The following is a 26,315-nucleotide window of genomic DNA, read 5'->3' as shown; positions in this document are numbered from 1 at the left end:
GTATATACGTCACAAGGTTAGATAAAACATCGGCTACATGTAGACGATGTATCGAGTATCACGCCAAAAATAGTATCGCATTTTCAACTCCAAGCATTTCGAGTCTTGCAATGATGATGGATCTTGTGGCTATGCTCCCACCCGCACCACCAAGCTTGCAACCTTGCTCATTAAGCACCAGGAACGGCACCAGAACCCCACTGCCAATTCTACCATTCGTCTCTGGTGTTCAAAGCCAAGATGCCTAGCACAAGGTTGCGGCTTGGTATAGGTTAAAAATGTGGGTTTTATTCCCGCTCGGCCTATGATAATACCACTTGGCGACAGCATCATCCGCAAAACACCAACCGGCTCGTTACGGCGAGACTGTGTACGCTTGGTATATTGGGGATGTACATCACCTTACGGACCCCTCCTGGGATGGCGATGTCTCTCTTACCCATCGTCTCGTATCTACCCGTAATTTACCTTTCAGCACTGAGCACTATTTCTTGCGCCGAAATTCGTTCGCTCTGAGAATTGCTATCTGGTCAATGCTCTAGATTCCTATCACCAACATGACCTCAACACGTCCAAACCAACATCCCTGGGTAATAGCATACCAGAACGCACCACCCCCCGCCTGCGCCACCCTCCGCGCGCTCGCCAACACCGTCGAATACGGCCTGACATGCGTCTTCGCCGAAGAAGACGGTGACCCGCTCCCCGACTCAATCAACACCGCCTGTCTCCCCTGGGCCACCTCCTCAGTCCCCTCAAGCGCATTCTACTCCCCCGCCACCGCGTGCCCGACATCCTGGACTGCCGTAGCTACTCACACCGCTGCTGAGGGCGCTAGTGACTGGATCGATGGCGAGACGGCGTTACAGTGCTGTCCGTCGGGGTTCGTGGGGGGAAGTGGTGGGATGTGTAATCCGGGGACTAGTGGAAGTACGCCGGTGCTGAGGTGCGGTGAGGCGGATGCGGAGGAGAATGAAAATTTGATGTATACGGCGGGGAGTTGGCCGGCGAGTGTGAGCGCGAGGGTTACGGCGGTGCAGTTGAGGTACCAGCAGAGCGATGTTGGGTTGGGTGCGAGTGCGACGAGGACTGTGACTCCGAGCACGAGCACGAGGGGGTCGAGTCCGGGCGATGGGAGTGATGGCGGGGGCCTCTCCACGGGTGCGAAGGCTGCGATCGGGACTGTGATTCCTCTGATCTTGATTCTGGGGGCGTTGGCTGCATTTCTGCTTTGGCGGAGGAGGAAGCATAAGAAGGCCGCTGCGGCGATGTCCAAGGACTTTGCAGACGGGCATGAGACGAAACGAAGCTATGATAAAGTACCCCAGGAGGCATTCTCGAGCTTAAAAGGCATGCCTGCTGCTGTCATGGTGCCCGCGGCGACTGTTGCTCCTACTGCCGCTGCTGCGACTCAGAGTGGCCAGCATGAGATGCCCGAATGGAATGCGGAGCTGGATGCTACTGAGGCTGAGAGGAGGAGGTATATGGCGGTTCAAGGGAGCTTGTTTCCACCGATAAGTGGTACTCACGATGCTGCATCGTCTCCAGGAGGGGCAAGTGAGGCTAGCGAATTGGGTGGCATAATGAGGGTCAATAGGAAGCCTATCACGCCTGTTGAACTTGATTCAACTTCAGTGACGACTGAGTTGGATGGAAGTGGAAGTGTAGAACGGAGGTAGATAGAGAAGTTTGAGAGCAGCATGATACCCAACGATGCCTTCCTACCTATGACACACTCGAATTTCTTTCTCTATTGCTATTTTATCACCTTTGTTTCGAATTTGAGGAGATTCAAGATTGCTCTTTTCCTTTGTGCAAGAGGATTGAACGGTACACTGCCTCGGGCTCGAAGATATCCGCCTCACCTGGGCGATGATGCTTCCGCAAAGTTGGTCTGCATGACTGGATTATCGGTAACGCTGAGCATGACCGTAGAGTTTCCCGCCCTCTCCAGCATCCTACCCGGTTTGAGTTTACGATAGACATCTGTTCGCACCTTCCGCCCATTCTGTCTATCTTCTTGCCACTGTCAAAGCAGCTCGCCAGGCATGACCCGTGCTTTAGCGACCCGACCTGTTCGATCTTTGGTCCCTACGGATCTGGCCATAGCGGTGAAGGCAGAATCGCGACCTTACTCAGGACGGCAATACCTGCGTTTATACTCAGACCTCTGACAATGGCGATGTATACGCATTCCCTTCTGCTCGGTCTATTCCTGCCGCCAATACTCTTCGCCATACTGCTCAATACATTACAGCTGATCCTGAGTAAATAGTCTCCACACACATGGCTTTCACATTTCGGTCCCTTCTCTGCTATCACAAAGTTTGGCGTTCGAGGGTTCTGGGGTCGGTGGTGGCATCAGCAGATGCGGCACACTGTCTTCGAACCGGGGAGATGGTTGGCAGCAAAACTTGAAGTGCGGAACGATGGGTGGCAGAAGACCGCTAAATACATGTTGGTTTGTGTATCTGCGTTTACACTGAGTGGGATCACGCACTCGGGCATGGTGCCGCCACAGCCAAGGTTTGCGACAGTGGATGCAGACGAACTGCGTTTGAAGTTGGCGAGCTTCTTCTAGATACAGCCAGTCGGGATCGCAATCGAGTTGTCCGTCCTCGAGCCTTCCCTACGCAGTCTTCTTCCTACGATGCGTGAATTGCAGGATTGGTCGAGAGTCATATGCACGGTGGTATTCATGTGCTCCACGTGCACCTTCTTAGTTCTCCCATTTGGTCAGCTAGGATACTGGAATACCATTCCATCCGAACATCTACCGCCTGCTGCTGGCAACATACATGTTGCGTTGTGAATAGGTCATAAATGGAAATTCATGGGATGTCTCCTCGCTTAAGAACCCATGTCAGTTGCTGTTGCCCTTCCGGGAAGAACCTGCATGCAGCAGAGCCCCTCTTATTCACTTTTGTCGTCTTGTTCGTTCAATACCACAACTCGCTTGCAGCAAAACCGGAGCTTGATAGTACCATGGATACCGATTGCGCCCACTGTTCCGGATCTGTCTCCTACTACAACCCCGATGAGGAAGACCTGACCATGGCAGAAGGCCATGAGCTCTTCCATCAGCCTTGTCAGGGATGTCCTCTTCCGTACCCGCAAGAAAAATCACTATGTTCAGCTTGTCAGCACCTACGATTGAAGCATCTGGTCAGTTGTGTACCTATAGAGACCCGTCGGCGGTTCTTGTTCCATCGTCGGTTGGGACGAGTGGAGGAAGGCGCAATACCGAGCTGCCTTCTATGCTGCCTGGTCGAGCGTATGATCTCACATGCGTTTGGAGAGAACCCTATTTCGACCATGATCCCAGACGAGTGGTCTATCTCGCTGTTCCTTGGCTCTGAACACGATGTGTCTTACGGTACTGCCGCAGATATTTATCTTCAGTCCAGAATTGAAGATGGGGGCATGTCTAACATGTGGGTTGGAGACCTTCACATAGCCGACATGAGTAGGAAGGTGGCTGATATGCCCTGTGTAGGTGCCACGGTACACTGGTTGCGCTTGCGAGGTGCGATCGATGAGTGTACTGCAGAGCACGCCAACTGTCGATTAGATGGCAAAGCGAACCTTCCACGCGGATTTCGTCTTATTGATATTGCACGACGGTGTGTTGTCGAGACGAGCGAGGTCCCATTCGTAGCTTTGAGCTACGTTTGGGGTAAAGACACGCGGGCGTCACTTCTGACTGCCACCAAGAATACCATCGCAGCGTTGAGCCAGGTCAGTGGTCTCTCAATAGTAGATATGCCTCGGACAATTGAGGATGCTATGAATATCTGCACTGAGCTTGGGATTAATTATCTTTGGGCGGACCGACTTTGCATCATACAGGACGATCCAGAAGACAAGATGCACCAAATTATGGCGATGAACGACATCTACGAGTCGGCGTTGCTAGTGTTAGTATCGGCCTATGGTGACAGTATGGACTTTGGAATCCACGGTGTCAGTCATCCACGCCCAATCACCCAACATCACGAAGAAATCTCCGGCCTCCGAATAACCAACCTTGTTCGAGACCCAGCAGAGAGCCCTCTTACCTTATGGCAGACGCGAGGCTGGACATATCAAGAAGCTGTTTGTGCGAAACGACTGCTTCACTTCACGAACACACGAGCTTACTTCGAGTGTCAGACTTCGACATGTTATGAGGACATGTACAACGTCGACACTGAGATCAACGAGTTCAGTACTTATGGTATCCACCTGCAGGATGAGAACTCGAGCTTTGAGGCCTTCGGACGGCATCTTGCAAACTACACATCGCGAAAACTGTCTTTCTCGTCGGACGTTTACAATGCCTTCGTCGGAATTGCCAACTTGCTGTACGGATCAAGCTATGCAGAGTCGTTCTTCTATGGCCTCCCAAAAGTAGACTTCGATCGTGCACTGCGTTGGTATGCTTGGGACGGTGAGAAACCTGTTCAAAGAACGGAGATTTCAGGCCTGGTCTGCCCGAGCTGGTCTTGGGCATCTGCCATGGTTCAAGAAGAACAGGTTAGATACCAAGATACTGAGTTCTACGGAACTTTGGCCCTCTGGACTGCAAAAGGCGAGGATTCCGAGCAATGGGAAGTGCTCAATCTGCACCCGGAAACGAAATTGGACGAGAGTTGGGAGATTTACATGGTAATTGCCAGTCAAGAGGGGTGTTTACGAGGTTCGCCAATAGATGAGCTTTTGCGGACTATGGATAACCTGACCATACAGGGGAGGTTTCGCGCTCATTGGCCCGATTATCACAGCTTCTGCAAAACCGCATTCCAGACGCCTAGAGGACCCCACGACCAAGATCCGGCTATCAATAAGTTCGGGCCGGGCTTCTTATCCACTGTGGTCCAAACAGCCTATCTCCGACTCGGACAGCGCGGGTCAAGTCATTACGGCTTGGGTATCGTCGACTTGAACAACGCTGTAGTTGGTGAGCTTTGCGGAGAGATCACCAACTTCAGAGAGAAAGCTCTGGCACCCGTCAATAGGGATGTTCTGTACGAGTTCTTCGCATTGTCGTTGTCAGGCTTGCATATCTATCCATACACTGGGGAAGAGCGGACAACAAAGAATTATTTTGATAAGGATGGCACAGCGCTAGAGACGTTGCCCATTGTCAACGTGCTGTTGATCGAGCGTAAAGGTAATCTTGCGTATCGAAAAGAGCTCGGATGGGTTTACTTGAAGGATTGGGCAAAAGCAGATCGACGCTGGGAAACGGTTGTACTTGGGTAGCGTACCTCGAGACGTCTTCGACATACTCCAAACTATGTCTCTTGCCTAAGAAGTGTTCGTCCTTTCGCGATGATCTTGGAGGCCGCAAGAGGGAAATAGGTTTTGCCGAATCACTTTTGTTTGCGAAATGTCGCCAGGACACAAGAACAACTCTGCTTCGAGTTATGATCTTGGTAAAAAGAAGTGAGGCTCCCCGGATCGAAGCCGATGGTCATGCTCTTCCAACCCGGGTCCCCCAAGAGTCGACCAACTTTAGCGAGCTCATCCCACACTTCTCGCTCACCCTAAGCAAAAATAACACCACTACCTCAATAACTTCACATTAGCAAAATGCATCGGCCGGGAATCGAACCCGGGGCTAGCCGAAACTGAGCTATGAAGCTTGGCAACGGCTAATTTTACCACTAAACCACCGATGCATGATCAAAGGTGAACTACTTGCTTGATGAAAAATTGTTCAAGTGTTAACACCATAATGTCAATCAAATAGCTACCATCGTCCTCCTTCTATTGACCCTTCATTGGCAGAGCATCGTGTTCCGACAGTGGGTAGTGATGAAGATTTGATTAGCATACCGAAGCAGGCACCCGACCCAATGTCCACCTTCCCCACTTACATTCTGCAACATGAAGATAAGGAAACACAGACCCACAGCTGTCGTATATAACGAACCAAAGTACAAAAGAAATAAACAACATAGACAGCGAGCCTGTGAAGCGGAACGCGGAACAAAGTCCCAGCCCGTAGATGTACAAATTACCCGGACTCCGCACAACCATACTCAATACAAGGTAGACACACATGAAAGGAAAGATACAAAAAACGCTAAGATCACGACTCAGAGTATACGACTTGTATCACTCCGTAGGATGCTGAACCCTGACCATGCCACCGAAACTGGAGTCTGAATCGGAGTCGGATATGTCCACCGGAGCTGACAAAGCGCAGGTACCGTTTGCGGCATGTTGTTCAGAAGTGACCTCCACTGGTGGTCGCGCGCCACTGTCAATATGCTTCAGGCTCTTGACCAACTGTTCCGCAGTTGGCCGCCCTTCTGGATCAATTTGCAGTAGCTGTGGGATAACGTTGGCAACCTCCTGGAGAGATCCTTCGCAACGCTTCGACACGCTCTCCATCTTCTTCAAAACAACCTCTCGTAACCTGAACTTGTCGCCAGCGTTGGGTGCGTAGTAGAAGCCCTCATCTTCCCGGCCGCCTGGAGTGACTTGGCACTCACGTTTATCGCGGAAGTTTATCAACGCTGTATAGCCATCTAGGAACCATACCAGAAGCTCCAGGTAGACACAGCCAAGGGACCAGAGATCGTATGGCCTAGAAGTCCTGCCTTGCGCGGTGGATTCCGGTGCTCGATAAACAGGTGTGCCTGACTTACTAACTGTTTGCCAGCTGTGTCTGTTCTTGCCGCTTACCGAAGTGAGGACATCAACCACCTTGGCACACGAGAAGTCTGACAACCGAAACCAGTACGTCTTCTTACCGTTGTCATCGTAGATGAACATGAGGAGATTCTCAGGTTTGATATCATGGATGTAGCCGGTCTTCGGCTTTTCGGAACCTGGGACAAGAAGGTTGAAGCTGTTGCCAGGGTCAATTTGACCTTGGTTATGGATGACCGAGAGAGCATCGGCTAAGCCAAAAAGCTGTTGCGCCAAATCGTTGGGCCTCATGTCAGGGAGCTTCCGCGGATCTGAGTTCATTTTCATGAACTTTTCCACATCGCAATCAGCCTTCTCGTATATCATATTGTACTGCGAGCTGAACGTGAAGCTAGCGAGGCACTTCAACAGATGAGGATGGAACAGATTCGCCATTGCCCGATGGAAAGAGACCTCACGTGTGCCTTCGTGTTGCGTAACCTTCATTGCGAACAGACCGTCTTTGTTAGCTCCCTAATAATGCCATCAGTACAAGTCCTTTCCGTAAGCTGGGGGATGACGTACACTTGAGAAGGAACGCTGATCAGGGTGTATCCAAATCTTGTAAACATCGCCAAAAGCCCCTTGACCAAGCAGCGAACTCTGGCTCTCATCCAACCTGAGAGGCTTAGCCATGTGATCGTTCCACTTTTGTTCCGAGTTCAGTTGGAAATATGCTGGGTTGAATCGTTTCTGCTTCTCGAGGAAGGATAACTTGAACCTCCGTTTGTTCTTTTGCGCAGGACAATCCTCCTCCCTGAATGGAAATTTCGCGTCACTGAGACCGTACTCGAACAAGGCCTTCACACAAGTCAAGGACAACTCGGCGTATACGCAGGTGGCGAACATCTTACGTCCTTCAGTAAGAATCTTTCGTACAAAATCCTCTTCTTCTTGTGGTCCAAGGTACAGGTCCTCATCTTTCGATACCAGAATTCGAATGACACTTTGGGCTGTGACGACATCGAAGTTCGGTCTTGGCAAGAAGATTTGCTCTTCGCCTCTGAACATAGTCTTCGCCATATGATTGTCCATGTATTCGAGCACTTGATCAAAGTCATCGAGTAGCGTCGCCATCTTGTTGAAGCTTTTGAGGGTGCAATTAGAAAGCGATACGAGTTGCTCTAGACGTGAGGCACGTGAGTGGCTCCACGCCAGTTGACATTTGGGGGCCGGAAGTTGCGATGAGACGTGAGAGTTGGCTCATCGAGTAAGCTAGACAGGTGGACGTTCTTACAATCTTTATCTTTGATCGACAAGAAGGCAACAAGGCAACTAAGCCACAATAATTGAGGTCGATGTGTGTGCCCTCTCCAGACTGCGAAATGATCTCATGCCATTCGACATCGTCAGCCATAGCACCTAAGCCCCAATTGCGTCCGGCCAACGTTCACATAGAGAACCTGTGGGGTGCCAGTCCGTGGATGTTAGCACTATCGCTCGAGTGGAAAGATAGCATCATTGGCTGCCCCATGGTAGAAGGTAAAGTGCAGGAAAACCGGTCAGGCATATTTGAGCAAAGACGGCTGTGTGAAGGGTGAGATGCCGAGAAGCTGAAGGCGGGGGTGCACACTAAATCGGGAGCAGACCAATCCGGGCAGCGGTTGTTCCTACCGACAGGGTGCGGGTGATGGAAGCGAGCTCAGCACGGGAGCGCTTGTGAGGCATAGAACAAGCCGAAATGAAAGGTGCTAAGCCGATACCGAAAAGGCGCACATCGAGTGCAGTTGCACGAGCTGCTCCCAACTTGTCAGCCTTGGTGGGCGCAGGAAGAACGAAACCTGGCTGCACGAGCATCAAGTACAGTGCTACGTAGTGTGCTGCAGCCACAAAAGCGGCAAGTGCACTTCTAATAGGCTAAGACTGCTCCCTGCGCCCCACAAGTTCGAGCCCTATGCATGATAGCGACATCTGATGCAAGTCATACTGGCGACTCAGCCTTCTTTCTTGCAGACAGTTGGGAAGCTACCAGTCTCCGCATGTACTCCATATGGATCCAAGAATACCAGACCAGGAATGTAAAGATGGTCAGAGGAATCGAGATGGCAAAGAATACCCAAGCGTTCTGTGCGTAGCCCATTTTTGTAGGACCACCATCGACTTCGGTCTGATTGACGAATTGTGTGGAGTAAAAATTGGACACAATGGTGCAGGGCAGGTATATCATGGTAATGATGGTAAGGACCCGCATGCTGGATGAATCTCTTCTGTTTTTCTCGGCGATTGTTTGCATGATCGTGTTCCCCTCTCGAAGTGCACTTATCTGGTGATTGATGTTGTAGCCGCTCTGTCTTTCGAGTAGAGATGAGATCTGGACACACACAATTAGCACAACATAGATAATGGCCGGCAAGCTAAAGTATTTCTTACTAGAGTTCTGGTGCTCTGAATTCTCGCAAGCAGCGCTTCCGCTTTGCGCCTAGTATACAGTATTTCTTTCACTTTTTCTTTCAGAGCAACGGCTACCGCATCAAGGGTATATGCTGATCTCGATTCATTTTGACAATGACAGAAGCGATCGTACATCTCTTCGAAAGTCGTTAAAGTGTCAGATGTCGAGTCAAGACATAGAATGAGATCAGCCACATCGTCTTCGATCTGTTTCAATTGCTGATGATCCTCGACCGAGATCGAGACGAAGTTTTCATCGTCGTCTTCGGTGCTAATGCACACACCAGTGGTTTTGTCAGACTATGCGCAGTCAGTATAGATGCCTGAGAAGAAGGAACGTAAGCTACCAAGTGAGACGCCAGTTGCGTTATGTAGACCAGATAGGGCCTCCAACTGGTAATGACAGTGTCGAGGAAAATGACATGCAATTCAAACGGATTTGCTGCAACAACGTCGTCCACACTTCTTGTGTATTGATCGAAACGTCCCTCCATTCGTTGCGATGCCCCGACAAGGATCCATGTAGAACATCGACTGCCTCCTGGCTTGAAGCGATGGTAAACACCAAATTGTCGCAGCGACCACGGATTCTTTCGACCACCCCGATTGGTGTTCTCGACGTATCGTAGGATGTAGGTACACTCTGCAGTCGAAGAGCATAAGCAGTCTTCAGCAATCAAGACTTTTCCTGGCAAACTTACCAAAACCGCGATACACGTTGTCGTGAGCTGTGTACAAGGGTCGAAACTTGAGCGGGGGAGGTCCAACCTCAGATTCACTGCTCTTCCGGCCAAATCCAATCACATATTCGTTGAAGCGAGGGAAAACATGGCACAATCGTAGTAGTGTCTCGAAATCTGCCTTCGTGATGTGCAAGCGGTTGAGTGAGTGCTTTTGTCGAAGGTAGAAGACTCGAAAGTCGTATTTCGTACGTTTAACGAAGTTCTCGATCTCGCTGGACCCAAGTTCACTGGACACTAACTTCGGAGGGCCAGGGTAAAGCGGTGGTCCGGAATCTGCTTGACGCTGGTCCATCGCAATCGACAAAGCTGTACTGGAGGCTTCGCTCAAGATTGAGCATTTGTCGGCCTCATCATCGCTGAGTTCACCGTTGGACTCAAACATGGACATCTTGCGACGACGTCTGACTGAAATATCCCTGCTCTTGTAATCGTGTGAGCTTGGTGTATCTTTAGCGTCGCTAGATTCGGCGGCATTGCTGCAAGTTTGAACACAGACTGCAATCCGGGTCTTCGAGGGGTCTGACTCGAATACCTGCTCTGCAGACCTTTCGTAGTGTTCATTTGCCGCGGGACTACGGTCGTGAAAGAGCGTGCGTTCGAAGTAAGGAGTAGCCTTCATGATTGGAGATGGGGCGCGAGCGGACACAAGGGGGATGTGCGCCTTCTCCACGTTCACCATGTATGTATATGTCCTTGGACAAGGCAGGGCTATTGAGTGCAGCCATCGAACATAGTTCGTTGCAGCGAGGCAACGAATTTCAATACTGCATAGGCATGTGTTGTGGGCGGAGAAGGCTGAGAGCCAACTGCAGATTAAGCTAACCCGTTTCGACTGCTAGCGTCCTTCCCAACATCGTCATTGCGGTAGCTGCGTCGGAATCACAAACACCCCACAAGTGTCAAAAGCACGTAGGAACCCGTCCCACTCGATTAGTACAGTATCCGGTCAATGTGACCGGAATCCGACTCACCACTTGCAATCGCTGCGTTTCAACGCTTGGAGGCATGCGCAACACCCTGCAGGTCTGGCAGGCTAACGACATGCTCATGCATCGCCAACACATCATCACTGCTTGATCGTTCTGCGAGAAGCCAATCCGCATTGTCAAACAGAGCTCAAGTGAGCTGAGATCTAGGTCCACTCGCCTCATATCGGAGCCCTGTCAACCCTCTGGTGACACTACCCAGTTCTGATAACGAATGTCATCCACGCAAGGTATGAAGGACACCTCTCGTCGAAATTTCATTCGCCCCATGAACACCTAAGCCCCGCCTCTTGTACTGCAGCTTGGAGGCGAACAACCTTGCTGTTTAAAGGCAGGCTTCGGAATTGAAGAAGGCAAAGTGCAGACTCGATCTGGTCCTCAGACAGACGTGCTGCGCCAGGTGAGCCCAAGAGACGTGGCAGCCCAATGCGCCTCATAGGCTCTCTATTAGGCTTTCTTCACACAGCCATCGGGCAGTGCCCCTCGGTACCCTTTGCGTGACTGACTGCAGTGGTCCGACCCGCGCCTTGCCGGGAAATCACCCCTCATCCCACTCACGCCTCATCCATTAAACTTCACCTCACAACTCTGCAGAAGCCTGAGACCCCCATAGCCGCTTTACAGGTGGCTGCAGCGGTCATGACAGCCAAAGTGTTGCCGCCATCTGTGTTTCCCACTGCGGCACCAATGCACTCTCCTCCACAAGTTATCGAGAATAGATACATCGACGACGACAAGCTTGTAGAAATCTGCAAGGAGAGATTTGGAGCGGGAAACTACAGATTGAAGGTAAATAGGCCCCTTGGCCAGGTGAATCTAGGACAACATTACTTATGCTGGACAGTTCAAGCTCCGCAAATGGTACCTCTCAGCACCCTGCTGGCTCGACGATGTATGTTTTGACCAAAAAGCTTTCAACAGAGGATTGAGCGCTCACTAATGTATCACAGGAGACGATCGAACAATGTGAGATGGAATATCTTTAGAACGCCATTTCGATTGCCTGTAGCGCCGGCCTCAGCTTCGACACTGTGAACAGGAATTTACCAAGAATGGTGATTGCATGTACAAGGGGACTACAGGAGTGAGCATTCACATCAGCGATTGAGTTTCGGTGTTATAGCTACGTTGCATCTGCCGGGATAGTCGATTTACACGTATCATTGCTTCACATCCATGCACTGTTTCCTGCTGATAGAATAGCATCATCCCAGTCATCATATATTCGCCTTCCAAATTAGCGTGCTCCATAACAATGAAAGATGACAAGCCATTGAGACCCATGTATAGTGCTACCACACAGAAAGACCACCCCAACGCCATGCAGAACGCACCGAACCAGAACGGGTATGAATGTGGCACAAGCAGGAAAGAGAACAGACTGTGTACAGAAAAGTGACAGATGCAAACGCCGTACATCCAAGTCCCGTTTCCATGGAAAGAAAGCGTAGAAAGAACAGACTGCTCGCTCACGAAGACGAACCTGAAGCAGCAGAGCCACCGCTCTCACTCCTCGTCAGCTCCTCCCCCTCGCCCTCAAGTGGCTCGTTCTCCATTTGCTCAGCGATCTCCTCATACCACTTGCCATGCGCCTTGCGGTCAACTTCTCCAACCTTGCTTAGTTGCTCGCATATATCAGCAACCTGAGGTACAAACTCTGCAAGACCGGTCGTTGCAAGCCCTTCAGTGGCTGTACTGGCGGCCTTGACACGTTCGCCTGAGCTGCTAGCTGACACGCGGTTGAAGATGTGCGTCTTGAGGCGCTGGAAGAGGACCTTGGTGACCGGATCGGAAAGCTTACCAGATTCGGCTTGAGTCAAGAGGCGAGTAACTGTGGAGGACAGCTGTGCGCGGGTGGAGGGCGGCATATTGTGGGAAGACTCAAGCAGAGAGGAGATCTTCAAAGGAGTGGTGGGATCCTTCATGTAGCCATCCTTCAGGACCTCCCACATACGAGTTGCTTGAGGCTTCCATTGCGAGCGGACGTCACGCTTGAGGAGGTTCTTGGCTGTAAGCAAAATGCCGCCAATGGTGGTGATACGCAGAGCATCTTCGCGAATACGGGAGATACGAGCTCGGTCTAGCGCAAGAGTCTCTGGGAGCTCAGAGTCTCGAAGTGGTGGAACAGAGATTGCGAGGTCAATGAGGCCGCGAGCGTAGATCTTGTGTGCTGTTGGTCGGTTCATGGGGTTATGCTGGGCCCAAGGGTCACGGCGATCTGCTTCGGTATGCATGTTGATAGCTGCACTACGCCACCAGCGCCGTGTACGTTCCAAAGTGATACTGCCCTCTTCCAGGTCCTGTGCGAACATGCGTTGCTCGTACCCAGTGGCTTCCTTGATCAGAGTTGGCGCAGCGTTCATAAGAAGGAAGTTCGAGTAGTCCAGCGATAGGAGGTCGATAACGTGCAGAAGTTTGAATAACTTCTCCACCATCTCAGCGAGCTCGCCCTCCTTCTGTAGCTCATCCGCCAACTCTTTGACCTGAGCGTCCCGGAAGGGAGCACAGAGCTTAGGCAGAATATTGGCGATGAAACCGAAGAACTTCTCATATGAGAACAACCCTTGACTGCACTGCTTGTTGATGTGATCTAGATCCAAGGTCTCTGAGATCAGAGTATGCATCGAGTTCCCTGCCTTCAACAGGCGCAACAGCTTCGCACGAATATTCTCTGCCATGGCGGCTGTCCATTGCGCACTGTCACCGTCCTCGAAGCCTTTGCACATGGCGTCGCACAACTCGCGGTTGAGAGCATCTCTCAGGTCAGCAGTTGGCGATGCATCGATGCGGTACTCTTTGTCGACGGACAGCTCGTGAACAAGCACACGATTGTCTGGCACGACAGTGAAGACTTTTGACAATGACTGAGCCTGGTGACCTTGTGTCGCAGATCCAACACGTGCCGCTTGACCAGAAGCAGCAAGCTCAGAGGCGGCCTCAGCTTGCATGGCGGCACTCTCGCCCTCAATAGGCAAGCCAGAAGACACATCGACAGCGACTCGCGGTCGGACCGTCTCTCCAGCAGGTCGCTTCTTGGGTCTTGATCTGCGACCTTCCCGAATAGCCTTGCGAATCAAGGTCAATGCCTTGTCTGGTCCTGCTAGCTTCTTGATCCTGCTGAGCAAGATGGCTTGGTTGTCTCGAATGCCTGTCCTGTACTCGTTCGCAACCTCTTCAACAGTTGCATCTTTGACGCTCTGCCAAATCTCATCGAGACTAACGAAAGACGCGACCATGGTCTCGACAAGAGCAGATGAATCGCGAGCTTTCCAGTCATTGAAGGCCGTCACAAAGGCGCTGTGAGCCAACAACACCGTCTCGGTCCTGGTAGGCGAAGGAGTATAGTAGTTGAAGGTTGTGAGTTTTCCAAAAGCTGATTCGAAGGAGAGCACCAAATCCTTAGCCTTGGTAATGAGATCCTGCTCCTGATCGCCGTCGCGGCTCAGCACGTTCGTAGGGTGCCCTAGAATAAGATACGAAGAGAGGAATGTTCGAACAGCTGTACTGCGGGCAGCTGGGTCTGGGTCTGGTAGCAGAACGAATAGTTCCATGACCTTCTCGGTCATCTTCAGGAGCTTCTCATCAGCAAGCATGGCAGTGATAGCCTCAAAACTTGTGCTGCTGATCTTCTCGATTGAAAGTCCAGTCTCCAGCCATACATCGACGATGTTCTTCCTAGTTCTCGCCCTCCATGCAGACTGAATGCGTTTTGCGGCGTCCTCAGAAGTTGGTGCGGGTGGTTGCTGGGTGGCTTTCTTCGCATCAGCGGGAGGCGAGCTCGCAGTTCTCGGCCTGCGAGGGCTGCGTTTGTACTCCAAGCGCCTCCTTTCTGCCTCGGCATGTTTTTCCTCCATTTCGAGGCGGTATCTGCGTTCTTCGGCGGCCTTGCGCTCTTTCATGTCCTCTGCTATCTTCTTGGCCCTGCGTACTTCCTCGGCGCATGATGCTGCCACCTGTGCGAGATGCCTTTCGCGGGCCTCTTTGGCAGCCAACGCTTTCTCTTCGCTGTTCGAAACACGTGGTGTCGCCTTGGCCGCTGCGGCGCGCAAACGAACCTGCTCAGCATGGGCCGCTCGGTCAGCCAATCGAGCTTTGCGGGTTTCAAGGATCGATACGCGGCGGAGATGCTGGGCAATGTGGTGGCTCTGGCAGCTGTTGCGTATGGTGGAGCGGTTCGAGGTGTGAGAGTGGGTCGAAGAGAGCGAGTTGCGGCGGGATGACGTCGCGGACGATTTTCGGCGGTTGTTCGAGTGTCTGTAGAAGCGTGCGGCGATTCGTGGTGGAGGAGCGCATGTCTGGCCGTCGCCAGCGTCGTCTGAGGGGAGCATGTCGGGTTCCTCAGGGATGTCGTCGTTGCCCAGCTCCAGCTGCGAGCTCACCAAATCGATTTCCGAGTCGCTGAAAGACATGGTAATATGTGTAGTTTCCCCTGATTAAGGAGTCGCGCGACTGTGTCGAGTCAGCCCGGAGAGGCAGGCGTAGCTGGTGCTGACCGAGATATGAAACAAGGCACGTCCTCGACGATGACGATGTCTGTGTGTAACGAAAGATGCAGCGAGGAGAGGAGCACATCCAGCAAGAATATAGCGAGTACACAGCAGAAGCGAAGGGACCCGGTGCCTTGGTCAGCCGGCCGTGTTTATTGATGGCTGCACGCAAGATTGCAGATTGATAAGCGGTGGGGTAAAGGCGGTGCCCGTTGCTCGCTCGAGGGCTGAACGAGCGTTGCGCAAGGATCACGTAAAGGAAGAAGCGCTCGACTGAACACAGCAGCCGTCGCAGCAAGGTGAAGAAGGTGGCTGGGATGGCGTGCCTTCCTTCGACATGACGGAAGTGCCCATCAGCCGCCTTGCACCAGCGGCAGCCAAAGAAAGAGGGATGACATCGCGCTAAAAGAACACCATCGAACGTGATCGACGTCTTCTCGACCTCCACTCATCAGCCTTACCAACCGCGTAGTCACATGCACCGGCCGCTAGTGTTAATGTCTAGTGTCTTCGGCCTTACCTTCAGACTCGCTGCTCTCCTCCCCAATGCACAATCTAAGTTGGCCGCACTCGACGAATACGCACGACGTATCTCGAAAGATGTCTGGATTGACTTCGACCGATCAGCATGGCCCATGTGCCTACAACAACCGCGGATCTCAAGTTTAAACCCCAAAAATGACCGTGTCGATGGTCGTTGCTTGAAGTCGATGCGTTGTGCCGCAGTGGCAGGGCGCCAAGACCAGTCCTAGAAAGCTCTGGAGAGTGGCGTTCAAGATGCGTGCCTTCCTAGAGCCACTGCCAGCTCAAGAACATTAAAGCTGGTCGTACGTCTTCGCCAAAATGCACAAATTGCAGTCCCGGACATATCTACACACGGACGTTTGTCAGCCTAATCGGGCAACTGCTGCGTCCTTCCATTATCAGATCTCCGCAGCTGCAGCCTCATGTTCACTCGACCCCTGTGCCCTTTGCAATGCGTGCAACATGAGCACTTGACCGTGCACCGATGATGGGCAACGATTGGCGTCCGGGGAAGGGGAAAGAGCAATGTATAGCTCTGCTGTCATGGCTAAGTTGCATCGGACGGCTACGTGCAGGATGCCGGTCACAGCTGATCCGTTCAGGAAAAGCAACTGCAAGTATTGCTGGTGAGTTCATATGGCTCGGTGTCCCTCTCAGATTCCCACATCCTTGTGTCAGGCCATTGCATCCCCTCAATCGAATCCCAACGACTCGCAGAATCTCTGCCTCGAAGACAAACTTTACCAGGTCATCATGACACTCCATACCAGCGTGGAGAAAGCCAGCGAGGGGCATCATGAGCATGCACCTTCGTTTTCGGACGTCAAAGGTACCCATGGTGCAGCAGCTCCTTCAACGAAGAGGGCTGTCGCAGCCTGGTTCAAGTAAATGATTTCCTGATCGCCATCACTATCGACGAGGCGACCATGCCACAGGCGTTCATGTTACAAACTCTCTGGTCACCAATACACACCATCACATCAACCCAACATCGACGCACACCTCTCCACGATCCGCTGTTACGATACCTCGCAGATCTCTATCACAAAGTTATCGATCAAGAAGAGGGCTGAGGCCACACCAAGCGAACTTATTGACAGCATCAACACCAAAGACATGGTTATAGAGTCATTGACACTACAACGAACCTATACGAAACTATGCCCTACGACAACTCCATACGTCTTGTTGCGGCGTGGGCCGCTGTAGAATACTGATAGCTACGGTAAACGATAACGTAGGACTATCGGGTTGATGGAATACTGCGCTGAATTGCTATCTAGCTGGGAGATGACGACTATATATCTGACCTCAGGCCAGTGACCGGTCACACACTAGACTAGGGTAGTCTGTCAGGGGTACAGTCAGACCTTGTACAGACCGACCGGTACCGCGACACGTCTTACTGCGCATCTACAAGGGTGCTCTGAGTGACCCAGTCGAGGTCAACCTGGAATCTGCCCGGCTGGACGACGCAATTCCCGGGTACGGAGCACTTTCATATGTATGGGGCTCGAGCGCTCTCGTGTCATGAGTCCTACACCGGACCACGCAAAACGTGATCCCAGTCACCCAAAACCTATACGATACGCTCAAAGGCGTACGAGAAGTTAAACGGGACCGCGTCATCTGGGTTGATGCATTGTGTATCATTCAGAGCGACGGGAAAGAGAAGGGGACTCAGGTTCGCAAGACGATTTCCATATATGCTCGTGCGGCGTGTTTTCGTGTGGCTAGGTGCCGATGATGCAGGCAACGCAGGTGGTGCATTCGGCGTGCTGTGCGCACTTGCCAACACCGAGCGCGTATCAGCTCACTATGAGACCAGGTCACTTCAACACGTACCCTTTGTTTCTGAGAAGTTCGGTGTCACGATGGAAGACTGCGATCTCTGGAGAGAAGTCATGGTGTTTTTCCGCCAAACATGGTACACACGGCTTTATTTTACAAGACATCGTTTTGGCTCAGGATGCCATTTTTATGTGGGGTAATTGCTCTATATCATGGAGATACGTGGGCTCGGTTATCAATAGCATCCGAAGAAAGCAACAACTGCAAAGCCTTCTCCAGACAAGGAATTTGCATAACGCGTTCTTCGTGTGGCATTCGAGCACCGTTCACCGAATTCCAGACCATTTCGAGTCCTGCAATAGCAGCCGACCGTCGACCCACTATAGAGCACTCCCGTTTCTCTACCTACTCGACCTAGACCGAAGCTTTGAGGTCACAGATCCGCGAGACGAAATCTACGGGCTTCTCGGATTCCCAACAAACGACAACAGCTTGAGCGCGAGCTCCATTGTACCAGATTATGCGCTCAGTGCAAGCAAAGTTTACACAGAGGTAACTATAGATTCTTTGAGAAAGAGCAAAATCTCAACGTTTCAGCTCTCGTCCTCTACACTCCACTAGGTTCTTCACAAGCCGAGGATCACGTTGATGACTTGCCACCGTGAGTACCGAACTTCAGTTCGAAAGTCAGTACCTTTTCCAATTCGAACATAAACACTGGACACCAGTACTCCGTCGGCCTCTGGCGACCTCTCTGCCTTTTACCTAGTGCCACTTCAGACCTACTTCGACTCAAAGGCATGGCGCTAGATACAATTCGTGGAACTGGATGCAGCATGGCCTTCGTGCACGTCCATAATCTCGCTGATGCAATGGTACATAGTCGCCGGTATCTCTGCGCGCGCACTCGCTGCAACATTGACAGCTGGTCGAACCAGGGAAGGACAACTTCTCTCTCCGCACCAAAAAGAAGACTGTATAGCGAACTTCTCAAGGCATATAAGAGATTGCGGTCTTGACACATCTGGTGTTCCCACCGAACGTTTAGGGCTTAAGGGTTCGAATGGAAAGAGACGATATGGCGCTTCATCACCTATCGGCAGCCTTTTGTCACGGAGCAGGGACGATTCGGACTTGGACCACGGGGTATGAAGGAGGGCGATGCGGTCGCAGTGCTCTGGGGCAGGCAATGTTCGTTCGTTACCAGCAATACCAGAGCTGGTCAGTGGGTTATGAAGGGCGAATGCTTTGTAGATGGGTGAATAATAGGGATGCGGTTGCTGGCCTGGCGTGTGAACAAGGGAAGGAGGATGTGATGTCTGAGTTTGTCTGAGATGGGATGTGATTGGCAGCAGGCATGCATCGCCACGGCTCGAGCGGAGTTCTCTCAACATGCCTCTCGCGCGGAGAGGAGCTGTCACGACCGACCAACCCAGCCGGCTGACATTCTTGTTGGATCAAGGCAGGTCAAGGACACACTCCCAGTCATTCGAGATCTTCTATTGTAAGGGGGCACACAAAAAGCTGAGGCCGAATAGATCTGGCAGGCGGGTGTGAAGCTCAACTTCGCTGAGTTCAATCCAGATGCGGGGCTTGTACGATTGCGGCTGAGGGCTCAACGACACCCTGATAGCATGAGTCATGATCAAGCCAACATGCAAGCCTATCTTGCAAGCTTGTCTTGCTCAGTGACCGTTGGATAGCTTCCGGAAAACCTCCCGCCAATTATACAACATACTACAGCTATAAGATCGCGTACTCTGATTCGAAGATATGGAGCCTGGAGACTTTCACTGGGTCAGTATCCGCAAAAGATCTAATCTAATCGTCCAAAGTAGAATCGCCTGCTAACAAGACTATAGCGAGCACACTGCATACCCTGCTACAGCCGTGTTCTGGGTCCTCCATGTTGTGACCATCGCGTGGCCTCCTTGCCAGGGTGTGCACTGTTCAAAGTTTATTGTTAGTCTGGTCGAGAGAAATCACCATTCTCCAAACTTTAATGGCAGTCAGGCGAAATGGCGACAGTTCATGGAAGAACGATATGTACTTCGATTTTGTACATTTCAAGACGTCGAATGGAACCTTACTTGCAACACCGGCAATCTAGAGGCCTCCGGGACTGCAATATCAAATTGTATGTGCCTGCAACAACAGCCAAAAGCACATCAGCCGAAGGCACTTCGAAGCCTACACTACGAAGCGAGTATTGACAACGGATGATCGTCAATCCACAAGATGACTAGCGGCTTCTTTGACCTTGCCTATTCTAGAAGTCATTCGACCGAATAGGAAAGCACCGAAAACCTTTATCTGGGGAAAGGCTAGTTTGCTGGCAGCCAAACAGCCACGGTGTAGCCTCGATGCAACCTTATTTGTGCTCTAGTACTAGATGCCGGGCTAAGCAGGGCTGAACAATGTTCCTGCCGGTGAATATTCCGCGAGTGCTTTCACACGTCTTCGTAACTGACGCTGCTTGCAGACCAATAAGGCCGTTGGCGAACACCACTCACTACGAACGAATTATCATTCGAACTCGTTGTGAATCCTATCAGCCATGGTATTTCAAGGCACACACTTCTTGCGTGCGTCGGGTCACGGGTCCTCCAGGCTTGCCTTGCCAGGTGCTCGTCTTTGACATGGACAAAATGTAACTCCTTCCTCAAAATACAGACAGGCTATCATCTGTCCGTAGTGTCGCTCTCAGCTCTGCGCTCTTGATAGAACTGATGGCTGATCTAGACGTTGCAGCTGTTTCTTCATCTGCCTTCATACTCACGGCTCCAGGGGGGTCGCCGACATCAGACTGCACCTCGACTTTCACCTTACAGCATGGCTTCTCCATGGCTTGAGTTGATGAGTTGAGTTCGAGAATGTGCAAGACATTCAGCCGAGAAACTGAACTTTCATCTATAAGTACATCCTAAGATTTGCATCTGTACTCGCAGAACATCTTAGGCAGACATTGCCCAGGTCTCACCCTGCTCCTCACCCTCATAACATTCTATCATGCGTTCCTCGGTCGTCTTGTCACTTCTGCTTCCAGCCATCGTATCTGCATCTCCAGTCGTAGATCAGAAAGCACTCAACGCTTTGTTCTGCAAGGTCAACAACTTTGTCATTCATCACTGCGCTTGCCAAAGAGCGGTAGCTACTACCTACTGCCCAAAATTTATTGGCATTGTTACATCGACCATGTATGTCGTCTCTTCGTCTTCATTTCCCTATGATCTTGCTAATCGTCACAGTTCGAAAACGACGACACAAATATTCGCCAGTGCTACGGTCACCGTCACCACAACTAGCACCGGCGGAGCGACCACCACGACCTTGACTAACAAGGAAACAATCACGACATACACTACTGTCACTGACACTACTACTTCAGTACGTTCTCATTCTGTAGTTAAAGCACCCTCTATATCCTGCTGATTTTGGTAGACCTGGCTCTCGGCAATGACACTGACGACTTCCACGGTCACTGCTACTTACCTGAACAGCGCCTACACTGCTGGAGGAGGCGTCGGACCCGTCAAGCGTGCTGTCAAAGCTACCAAGCCAACATGCACTCCCACTACCTGGTCAACAGCATACGTGTCTACGGTTTGCTCATGTCTCTCCATCCCAACACCATCGACCACAAGGACTGCCATAGTGACCCTTGCACAAGGCACAACTACCATTACAAATATCGCAGTAGTGACGCTCAGCAGTACAGCGTAAGTCTTCGCACCGCGCAAATCGGACAGTCATATCTAAATCCTACGCCAGAATTACGGTCGTCATCGTCACTTACACAAGTACTGACACGATATCGATAACGACAGTTGGCTCCAGTACAGTGATAGCGTACGCTACTGCAACTACCATTGCGTCGGACGGCCCGCAGTGCCGCAAGTACCCCCACTCTTATAACGCCAATCTACAAAATAGTGGTTTCATCTCAAATTACTTCAAGGGCGCAACTTCGGAATTGAACGGCTACCAGGAGTCGGTCAGCTTCCGCACTAGTGGCCTCCAATTGTATTTCCCAGACAAGCAGGCGTTTTACGGTGCTGAATAAACTAGTGTCCTCTTCTAAGGCTTCTTCGTCGCGAAGAAAACCGGCACTCACACATTCATATCGCCCGCCAATGCCGTGGATAACTAGAGCTACCTCTGGACCGGTGATGTCGCGTTCTCGGCCTGGAACGATGGTAACACAGCTTTCCAATCTAGTCGCACTGGCAGTGCTGGTGGCAGCGCCGTAAGTACAGTAACGGGTCTGACGACTGTGACCATGAATGCTGGAGATGTTATCCCCTTGGTCTATCTGTGGGTCAATGGCGGTGGAGGAGGTGTTAGTAAGACCCAGATCAGGATGCCGGATGAGACTGTTGTGGAGAATCATCAGGGCTACTTTGTTAAGCTTTGCAGCGGTGAAGTATTTGCTTGAGACAAGTAGGTGTTCGGCTGATACATGCTGCGATGATGTGGTGTGAATTTGCCCTAGACAGGTCGTTCATTAGAACCAGGAGTCACGATATCGACAAGACATATCTACTACTATTAGTCACCTGAGAGACAAAAGCATTGGAGTGAAAGTGAAGACGAACAAAGCTCGAAATAGAAAGCGGCAAACAGAGCTAAGCACACGCAAACATCTAAATCAAAACAACTGCATTCCACATTTTCTGCCCACAGTACCGACAAAGTATTACCTAGAGCATGATTGACAGCACCTCTACTCACCGTGAGTCGCGTTATATTGCTGATGTCCAGCACTAACTATGCAAAGCCTGCAACAGCCTCCATATAGCTGGTGACGCGCCCATCAAGCTCGCAGCCTCACCAAGGCAAGGCTGAGGCGCGTTCGCAACACGCAATATTCCTCGCAGCACGGTCATCCTCCGACAATCTGCACTTTTCACCATCCCTAAGCCACATTTCCTCATCGGCGAAGGCGACATCTGGGCTGCGATACGCGCCCTACAACCCAGCTCCCAACAGCAGTTTCTTTCTCTCCGCGACAACGGCAATGCAAAGTTTCGATGCTTTACAGACGCGTTCTCCGAAAACTCCTTTGCGGTGCCCAGCAGCTCGAACCCCGGATCCATGGGCTTTGGCTGCTATATCCCGCTTTCTCGCATCAATCATTCCTGCATGCCCAATGCGAAGGTATCAGACACCGGCATTGAGTGCAGTTCGGTTGCGTGTTTCACCGCAAGGGATGTTGCGGAAGGCGAGGAGATTACATTCTGCTACAATACGGATATCATGTGCAGGACTAGTCTGGACAGACGAGCCGAGGTGAGGTTCGTGTGTGAGCGTAAGGCTTGTCGACCGGGGACGTTGTTTCATCAGCTTAGTGAGATGCGCAGAAGAATGATTAAGGTATTGCATTATTTGCTGCATAGAAGGAACTTTGATGGGGAGCGAAAGTCTGGGGGAATGCAGGTAATTATTGGCTACGATTTGAGGAAGAGGGCAGACAGGCTTGATGTTGGTGTTGCGGATAGGTTGGTGTACAGTGTTTTGACCATAGTGTTGTTGGAGCAGGAGGGTTTGCTGGACAAGTTCATGCTTGAGAGAATGCAGCCGGGTATTTCGCACTTGGTGATGTCACTCAGAACGATGGACGACGTGACTGCAATCAGGCTATGGCGAGGACTACTTGGGAGGAGCGGCTGGGTGCCTGCTAGAAGCCATGAGGAAGAAGTACGCTGGCGATGGAGCGCTGAAGCTGCAGCTCGATTTGCTCAACAAACTCCGCATGTAAAGATAGCTTGTCTGGTACGCCTACTGGGTTATGAGGAAAGAAAAAAATATACGATATTAAAGATCAAATGCATACTTGCAGCACTGTATTCTGTGGTGGGAGACCAAAAGCAAAAGAACCGTCCATAGAGCATTTCTCGTGGGGCTGAAGCAGGAGCAACATTGCTCAGCGGTTCTGCCTGTGTTTGGGCAGAAGACATTCTCAATCAGCAGGTTCACCTAAATCGGCACTGACATCGTTGATATGAGATTTTGTCATTGTGGCACTCGTAGGGGCCAGGTCGTATTGTGGATGTTGAGGCAGTGAGTAAGCAACTGTCAACAGTACACGACCCTGGCGTGCTGCTTAGCGAGTGCACCTCCTGAAAATAGTTCAATTAGTCTGTTGAGCACGAGGTAAAGCGCATGGAATCAACAGCCAAATTTTGGATAGGGTTGACTGGTTTTATTGATTTCTGATGTGGATGAAAATACCCCTGGAATGGGCAATGCCTTACTTTGAACGGTGCCCGGTTCTTGAATGATTGTGCTTATGCTTGAAAGAAGTGCTCCACAGGAGTGAAGTCTGCACGATCGGGCGGTCCGAGATATGCGAGTCATTAGAGCCACTGATGGCAATGTGGTTTTCCGTTGGTACTTGGGGGCCATGCCGAGTGAACCAGCCCTCTTGTGGATTTTGATGTGCAAGGTCCTTTCGAAGGAGCCTGTCATGACCTCCAGAGCAGTCGCCATCATGCCTCCGAGACTTTCGAGGCGCATGATAGTAGACAAGGGTCAGATGTTACCTGACTTGGGACGATCATAGATTCTGTCGTCCTGCGTTTTGGTTTGGCAGAGGTGCCCCTGGTGCACCTGGTGGGCGACGGATGCCACTAACTCCACCCTTTCTTGCTTCATCGATTCGTCCCTTGGCAAGGCTGATCCCTGGTACCATCCAGTCTCCACAACTGCACTGCATCCCCTGCCAGGCATACTTGCCTACATTGGAGTGGCAGTTCGGACATTCGATCCGGCCTTCCAGCTTCCCCTGTTCGAGCTCAGGGCGCATCCATGATAAAGGATCCACAAAGTAGTGCGCACACTTGGTCTTCGATGTGTCTTGGCTGTGCGAGGTGAGATATTGGGATGTTGCAAGTGGTCGTCTGCTAGTGTGTAAGCGCTGAGCAAGACGAAGCATAGCCGGACGATGCAGGGTAGTATCAGAAAGTTCAGGAGGTTCCACTCACCTGCATTTTCGACATCTCATCTCAAAGCCTGACGTCTGCTCTGTGACGTGCTCATCTTCAAATCGAATCTTGTCAGCCTCAGGGGCCTGCGCACATGCACGACTCAGCTCGAGCTCCCGTTGATAGACCCAGCGTTGGTAGGCCGGAGTCTCTTCCACGTTCTCAGGCGTTTGCATTTCGGCGTACAACTCGAGCTGTCTCCAGAATCCTTCGTTTGGCTCGGCGATTGATCGGGCTTGCCGAACATGGGACAATGCTTCCGATGGAGTAATGTTGTGTTTCTGCATCAAATAGGCGATGACAACAGTGGCGGATCGCGATTTACCCATTGCGCAACTAGATGAAGGAGTGTGGTTGGCATATTGAAACGAGTGGCTGAGAATAAGAGTGGCAAACGAGCGGTGTGCATGACTTTTCAAAAGCAGCAAGGTAAGAAAAGATAGAAAAAACTCTGTGAAGGATGAATGCAGGACGCGCGGAAAGCAGGGAACGACTGTGCGCGATGCAACGAACAAGCTGTTGAAGCCCCTGCGTCGTGAAGATGGCAAAATTGCCAAGCAAGGCAGTCTGCAGTGAAGATCGAAGGTTGTTCATGCAGGTTTTCAGCTGAGCTGGAATTCTGACTTACTGCACCAAAACTCCGCCACCACCATCGAGTCCTTCCTGGATGAACTGATTGGTGGCGGGGAAGTGTTCTAACAGGTTTTCGTCTTCGACGTCGTCAACTTCCACAACATGATGCTTGAACGGCTCGAAGAGATCCTGATCTAGTGGCGTACGCAGCACGGAAAGGACATGTGTGATCTTTGCTTCCTGCAATGCTTCACGTCGTCGAAGAGTGAACATGCTACATTGCGTTAATCAGCCTCAAAACGATAGTCGCGGAGTGGGTGGCATCAAGCATCTCAACACGAGGCGGCCGAAAGTACGTACCCACCAATGTAGAGATCCAAATCCCCGGGAACTCTGTCAATGAGGGCCATAGCGCTCAGGAGACCAATGCAGGATTTGTCCGAGTATAGTCGGGGTCGGAGATGATGTCGTGGGTTTGAAACCGAGGATTGCGTACGATGTTGTGTTGCTTGTCTGGTTGAGGCTTCGAATTTCGCCCGAGGCCTCGTGTGGTGATCCCAAAATGGCTGAGTGTAAAAAGATTAGGTAAGCGGCGATGTGCCCGTTTGAAGGACAGCGCGACCCAACACAAAGGGTTCGTCCAATATTTGCAATTTGCAATAGGGCTGACGGAGCGTTTCTGAGGTTCAGGACTATTGTCCTTGAGCTGCGCCACACAGCCTTACGCAGGCAGGAAGATACGATGATCTGCGGTACGGCAAGACTTGCATCTTGCAGCAGCGGCCACGGGCAAAAGGGAGTTCCAAAGCGACGGTTCGACCTTGTACATTACGTCCTCGTTATTAGATAATGAAGGTAGTAAATAGCGCAGATGATCGATTCAGAGCGTGCATCACATTGAACTGGAACTGGAATTGGTGCCGTAAGGCTAAACAGTTGCCCGCGGTCCCCCTGCGACTGCCTCTCCGCGGCTCCAACGGAAGGTACCGTGCGTACTCAACCCGCATCAAACGCCAAACGCAAACGAGCCGCTATGGAGAGCTTTCTCATCAGTTCAGACCAGGTCTACTCCACCACCCAGCTTGTGGGACCTTAAAACAGCGGCTACCATCATCGGCACGTTGATATCTCCTGATCATCAAGGGTCTTCGAAGG

The 26,315-nt window shown here is 51.4% G+C and overlaps 11 protein-coding genes and 1 non-coding gene across 12 annotated transcripts; 6 read left to right on the top strand and 6 right to left on the bottom strand.

The window, feature by feature from the left end:
- Positions 1 to 548: 548 nt before the first annotated feature.
- On the top strand, positions 549 to 1,679 carry BU25DRAFT_346255 (uncharacterized protein; the record flags this gene model as incomplete). The annotated part of the gene is made up of 2 exons (XM_033703086.1): positions 549 to 1,504; positions 1,559 to 1,679. Coding segments are annotated over 2 exons (1,077 nt in total), but the record flags the coding sequence as incomplete, so codon positions are not given.
- Positions 1,680 to 3,324: 1,645 nt separating this feature from the next.
- BU25DRAFT_372302 (HET-domain-containing protein) lies at positions 3,325 to 5,340 on the top strand. Its single transcript, XM_033704006.1, has one exon. The coding sequence runs from the start codon at positions 3,424 to 3,426 to the stop codon at positions 5,242 to 5,244; it is 1,821 nt and encodes a 606-aa protein (XP_033559473.1). The 5' UTR covers positions 3,325 to 3,423; the 3' UTR covers positions 5,245 to 5,340.
- Positions 5,341 to 5,575: 235 nt separating this feature from the next.
- BU25DRAFT_t102 lies at positions 5,576 to 5,663 on the bottom strand. Its single transcript has one exon. It is a non-coding gene; the product is annotated as a tRNA-Gly (tRNA).
- Positions 5,664 to 5,699: 36 nt separating this feature from the next.
- On the bottom strand, positions 5,700 to 7,172 carry BU25DRAFT_117948 (kinase-like protein). Its single transcript, XM_033700414.1, has one exon. The coding sequence runs from the start codon at positions 7,126 to 7,128 to the stop codon at positions 6,103 to 6,105; it is 1,026 nt and encodes a 341-aa protein (XP_033559472.1). The 5' UTR covers positions 7,129 to 7,172; the 3' UTR covers positions 5,700 to 6,102.
- A 1,430-nt stretch (positions 7,173 to 8,602) lies between these two features.
- BU25DRAFT_397208 (uncharacterized protein) lies at positions 8,603 to 10,171 on the bottom strand (the record flags this gene model as incomplete). Its single annotated transcript, XM_033704862.1, has 4 exons — positions 9,774 to 10,171; positions 9,420 to 9,715; positions 9,052 to 9,372; positions 8,603 to 8,992 (listed from the first exon to the last, which is right to left on the bottom strand). Exons 1-4 carry the CDS (start codon positions 10,105 to 10,107, stop codon positions 8,603 to 8,605), a joined length of 1,341 nt encoding a protein of 446 aa, XP_033559471.1. The 5' UTR covers positions 10,108 to 10,171.
- A 1,269-nt stretch (positions 10,172 to 11,440) lies between these two features.
- BU25DRAFT_460399 (uncharacterized protein) lies at positions 11,441 to 11,787 on the top strand (the record flags this gene model as incomplete). Its single annotated transcript, XM_033710351.1, has 3 exons — positions 11,441 to 11,590; positions 11,646 to 11,693; positions 11,752 to 11,787. The coding sequence occupies 3 exons, from the start codon at positions 11,441 to 11,443 to the stop codon at positions 11,785 to 11,787; spliced, it is 234 nt and encodes a 77-aa protein (XP_033559470.1).
- A 54-nt stretch (positions 11,788 to 11,841) lies between these two features.
- On the bottom strand, positions 11,842 to 15,625 carry BU25DRAFT_412720 (uncharacterized protein). Its single transcript, XM_033706860.1, has one exon. It carries the CDS (start codon positions 15,208 to 15,210, stop codon positions 12,271 to 12,273), a length of 2,940 nt encoding a protein of 979 aa, XP_033559469.1. The 5' UTR covers positions 15,211 to 15,625; the 3' UTR covers positions 11,842 to 12,270.
- A 71-nt stretch (positions 15,626 to 15,696) lies between these two features.
- On the top strand, positions 15,697 to 16,140 carry BU25DRAFT_117897 (uncharacterized protein). Its single transcript, XM_033700412.1, has one exon. The coding sequence runs from the start codon at positions 15,765 to 15,767 to the stop codon at positions 16,038 to 16,040; it is 276 nt and encodes a 91-aa protein (XP_033559468.1). The 5' UTR covers positions 15,697 to 15,764; the 3' UTR covers positions 16,041 to 16,140.
- Positions 16,141 to 17,103: 963 nt separating this feature from the next.
- BU25DRAFT_117899 (uncharacterized protein) lies at positions 17,104 to 18,318 on the top strand. Its single transcript, XM_033700413.1, has one exon. It carries the CDS (start codon positions 17,557 to 17,559, stop codon positions 18,223 to 18,225), a length of 669 nt encoding a protein of 222 aa, XP_033559467.1. The 5' UTR covers positions 17,104 to 17,556; the 3' UTR covers positions 18,226 to 18,318.
- Positions 18,319 to 18,410: 92 nt separating this feature from the next.
- BU25DRAFT_423363 (uncharacterized protein) lies at positions 18,411 to 19,512 on the bottom strand (the record flags this gene model as incomplete). Its single annotated transcript, XM_033708210.1, has 4 exons — positions 18,411 to 19,044; positions 19,123 to 19,230; positions 19,364 to 19,425; positions 19,483 to 19,512. 4 exons carry the CDS (start codon positions 19,510 to 19,512, stop codon positions 18,411 to 18,413), a joined length of 834 nt encoding a protein of 277 aa, XP_033559466.1.
- Positions 19,513 to 20,613: 1,101 nt separating this feature from the next.
- Positions 20,614 to 21,667, top strand: BU25DRAFT_423362 (uncharacterized protein; the record flags this gene model as incomplete). Its single annotated transcript, XM_033708209.1, has 4 exons — positions 20,614 to 20,801; positions 20,853 to 20,991; positions 21,046 to 21,323; positions 21,376 to 21,667. The coding sequence occupies 4 exons, from the start codon at positions 20,614 to 20,616 to the stop codon at positions 21,665 to 21,667; spliced, it is 897 nt and encodes a 298-aa protein (XP_033559465.1).
- A 2,028-nt stretch (positions 21,668 to 23,695) lies between these two features.
- Positions 23,696 to 25,768, bottom strand: BU25DRAFT_372296 (dual specificity protein phosphatase 12). The gene is made up of 4 exons (XM_033704005.1): positions 25,521 to 25,768; positions 25,216 to 25,434; positions 24,588 to 24,923; positions 23,696 to 24,503 (listed from the first exon to the last, which is right to left on the bottom strand). The coding sequence occupies exons 1-4, from the start codon at positions 25,568 to 25,570 to the stop codon at positions 24,161 to 24,163; spliced, it is 948 nt and encodes a 315-aa protein (XP_033559464.1). The 5' UTR covers positions 25,571 to 25,768; the 3' UTR covers positions 23,696 to 24,160.
- Between the last annotated feature and the right edge of the window lie 547 nt (positions 25,769 to 26,315).

Source organism: Macroventuria anomochaeta (genome assembly GCF_010093625.1).
Source record: "Macroventuria anomochaeta strain CBS 525.71 unplaced genomic scaffold BU25scaffold_26, whole genome shotgun sequence".
Lineage (NCBI taxonomy): Eukaryota > Fungi > Ascomycota > Dothideomycetes > Pleosporales > Didymellaceae > Macroventuria > Macroventuria anomochaeta.
The sequence above is the reverse complement of the archived record's forward strand: the minus strand, read 5'-3'. Positions and strand labels throughout refer to the sequence as shown.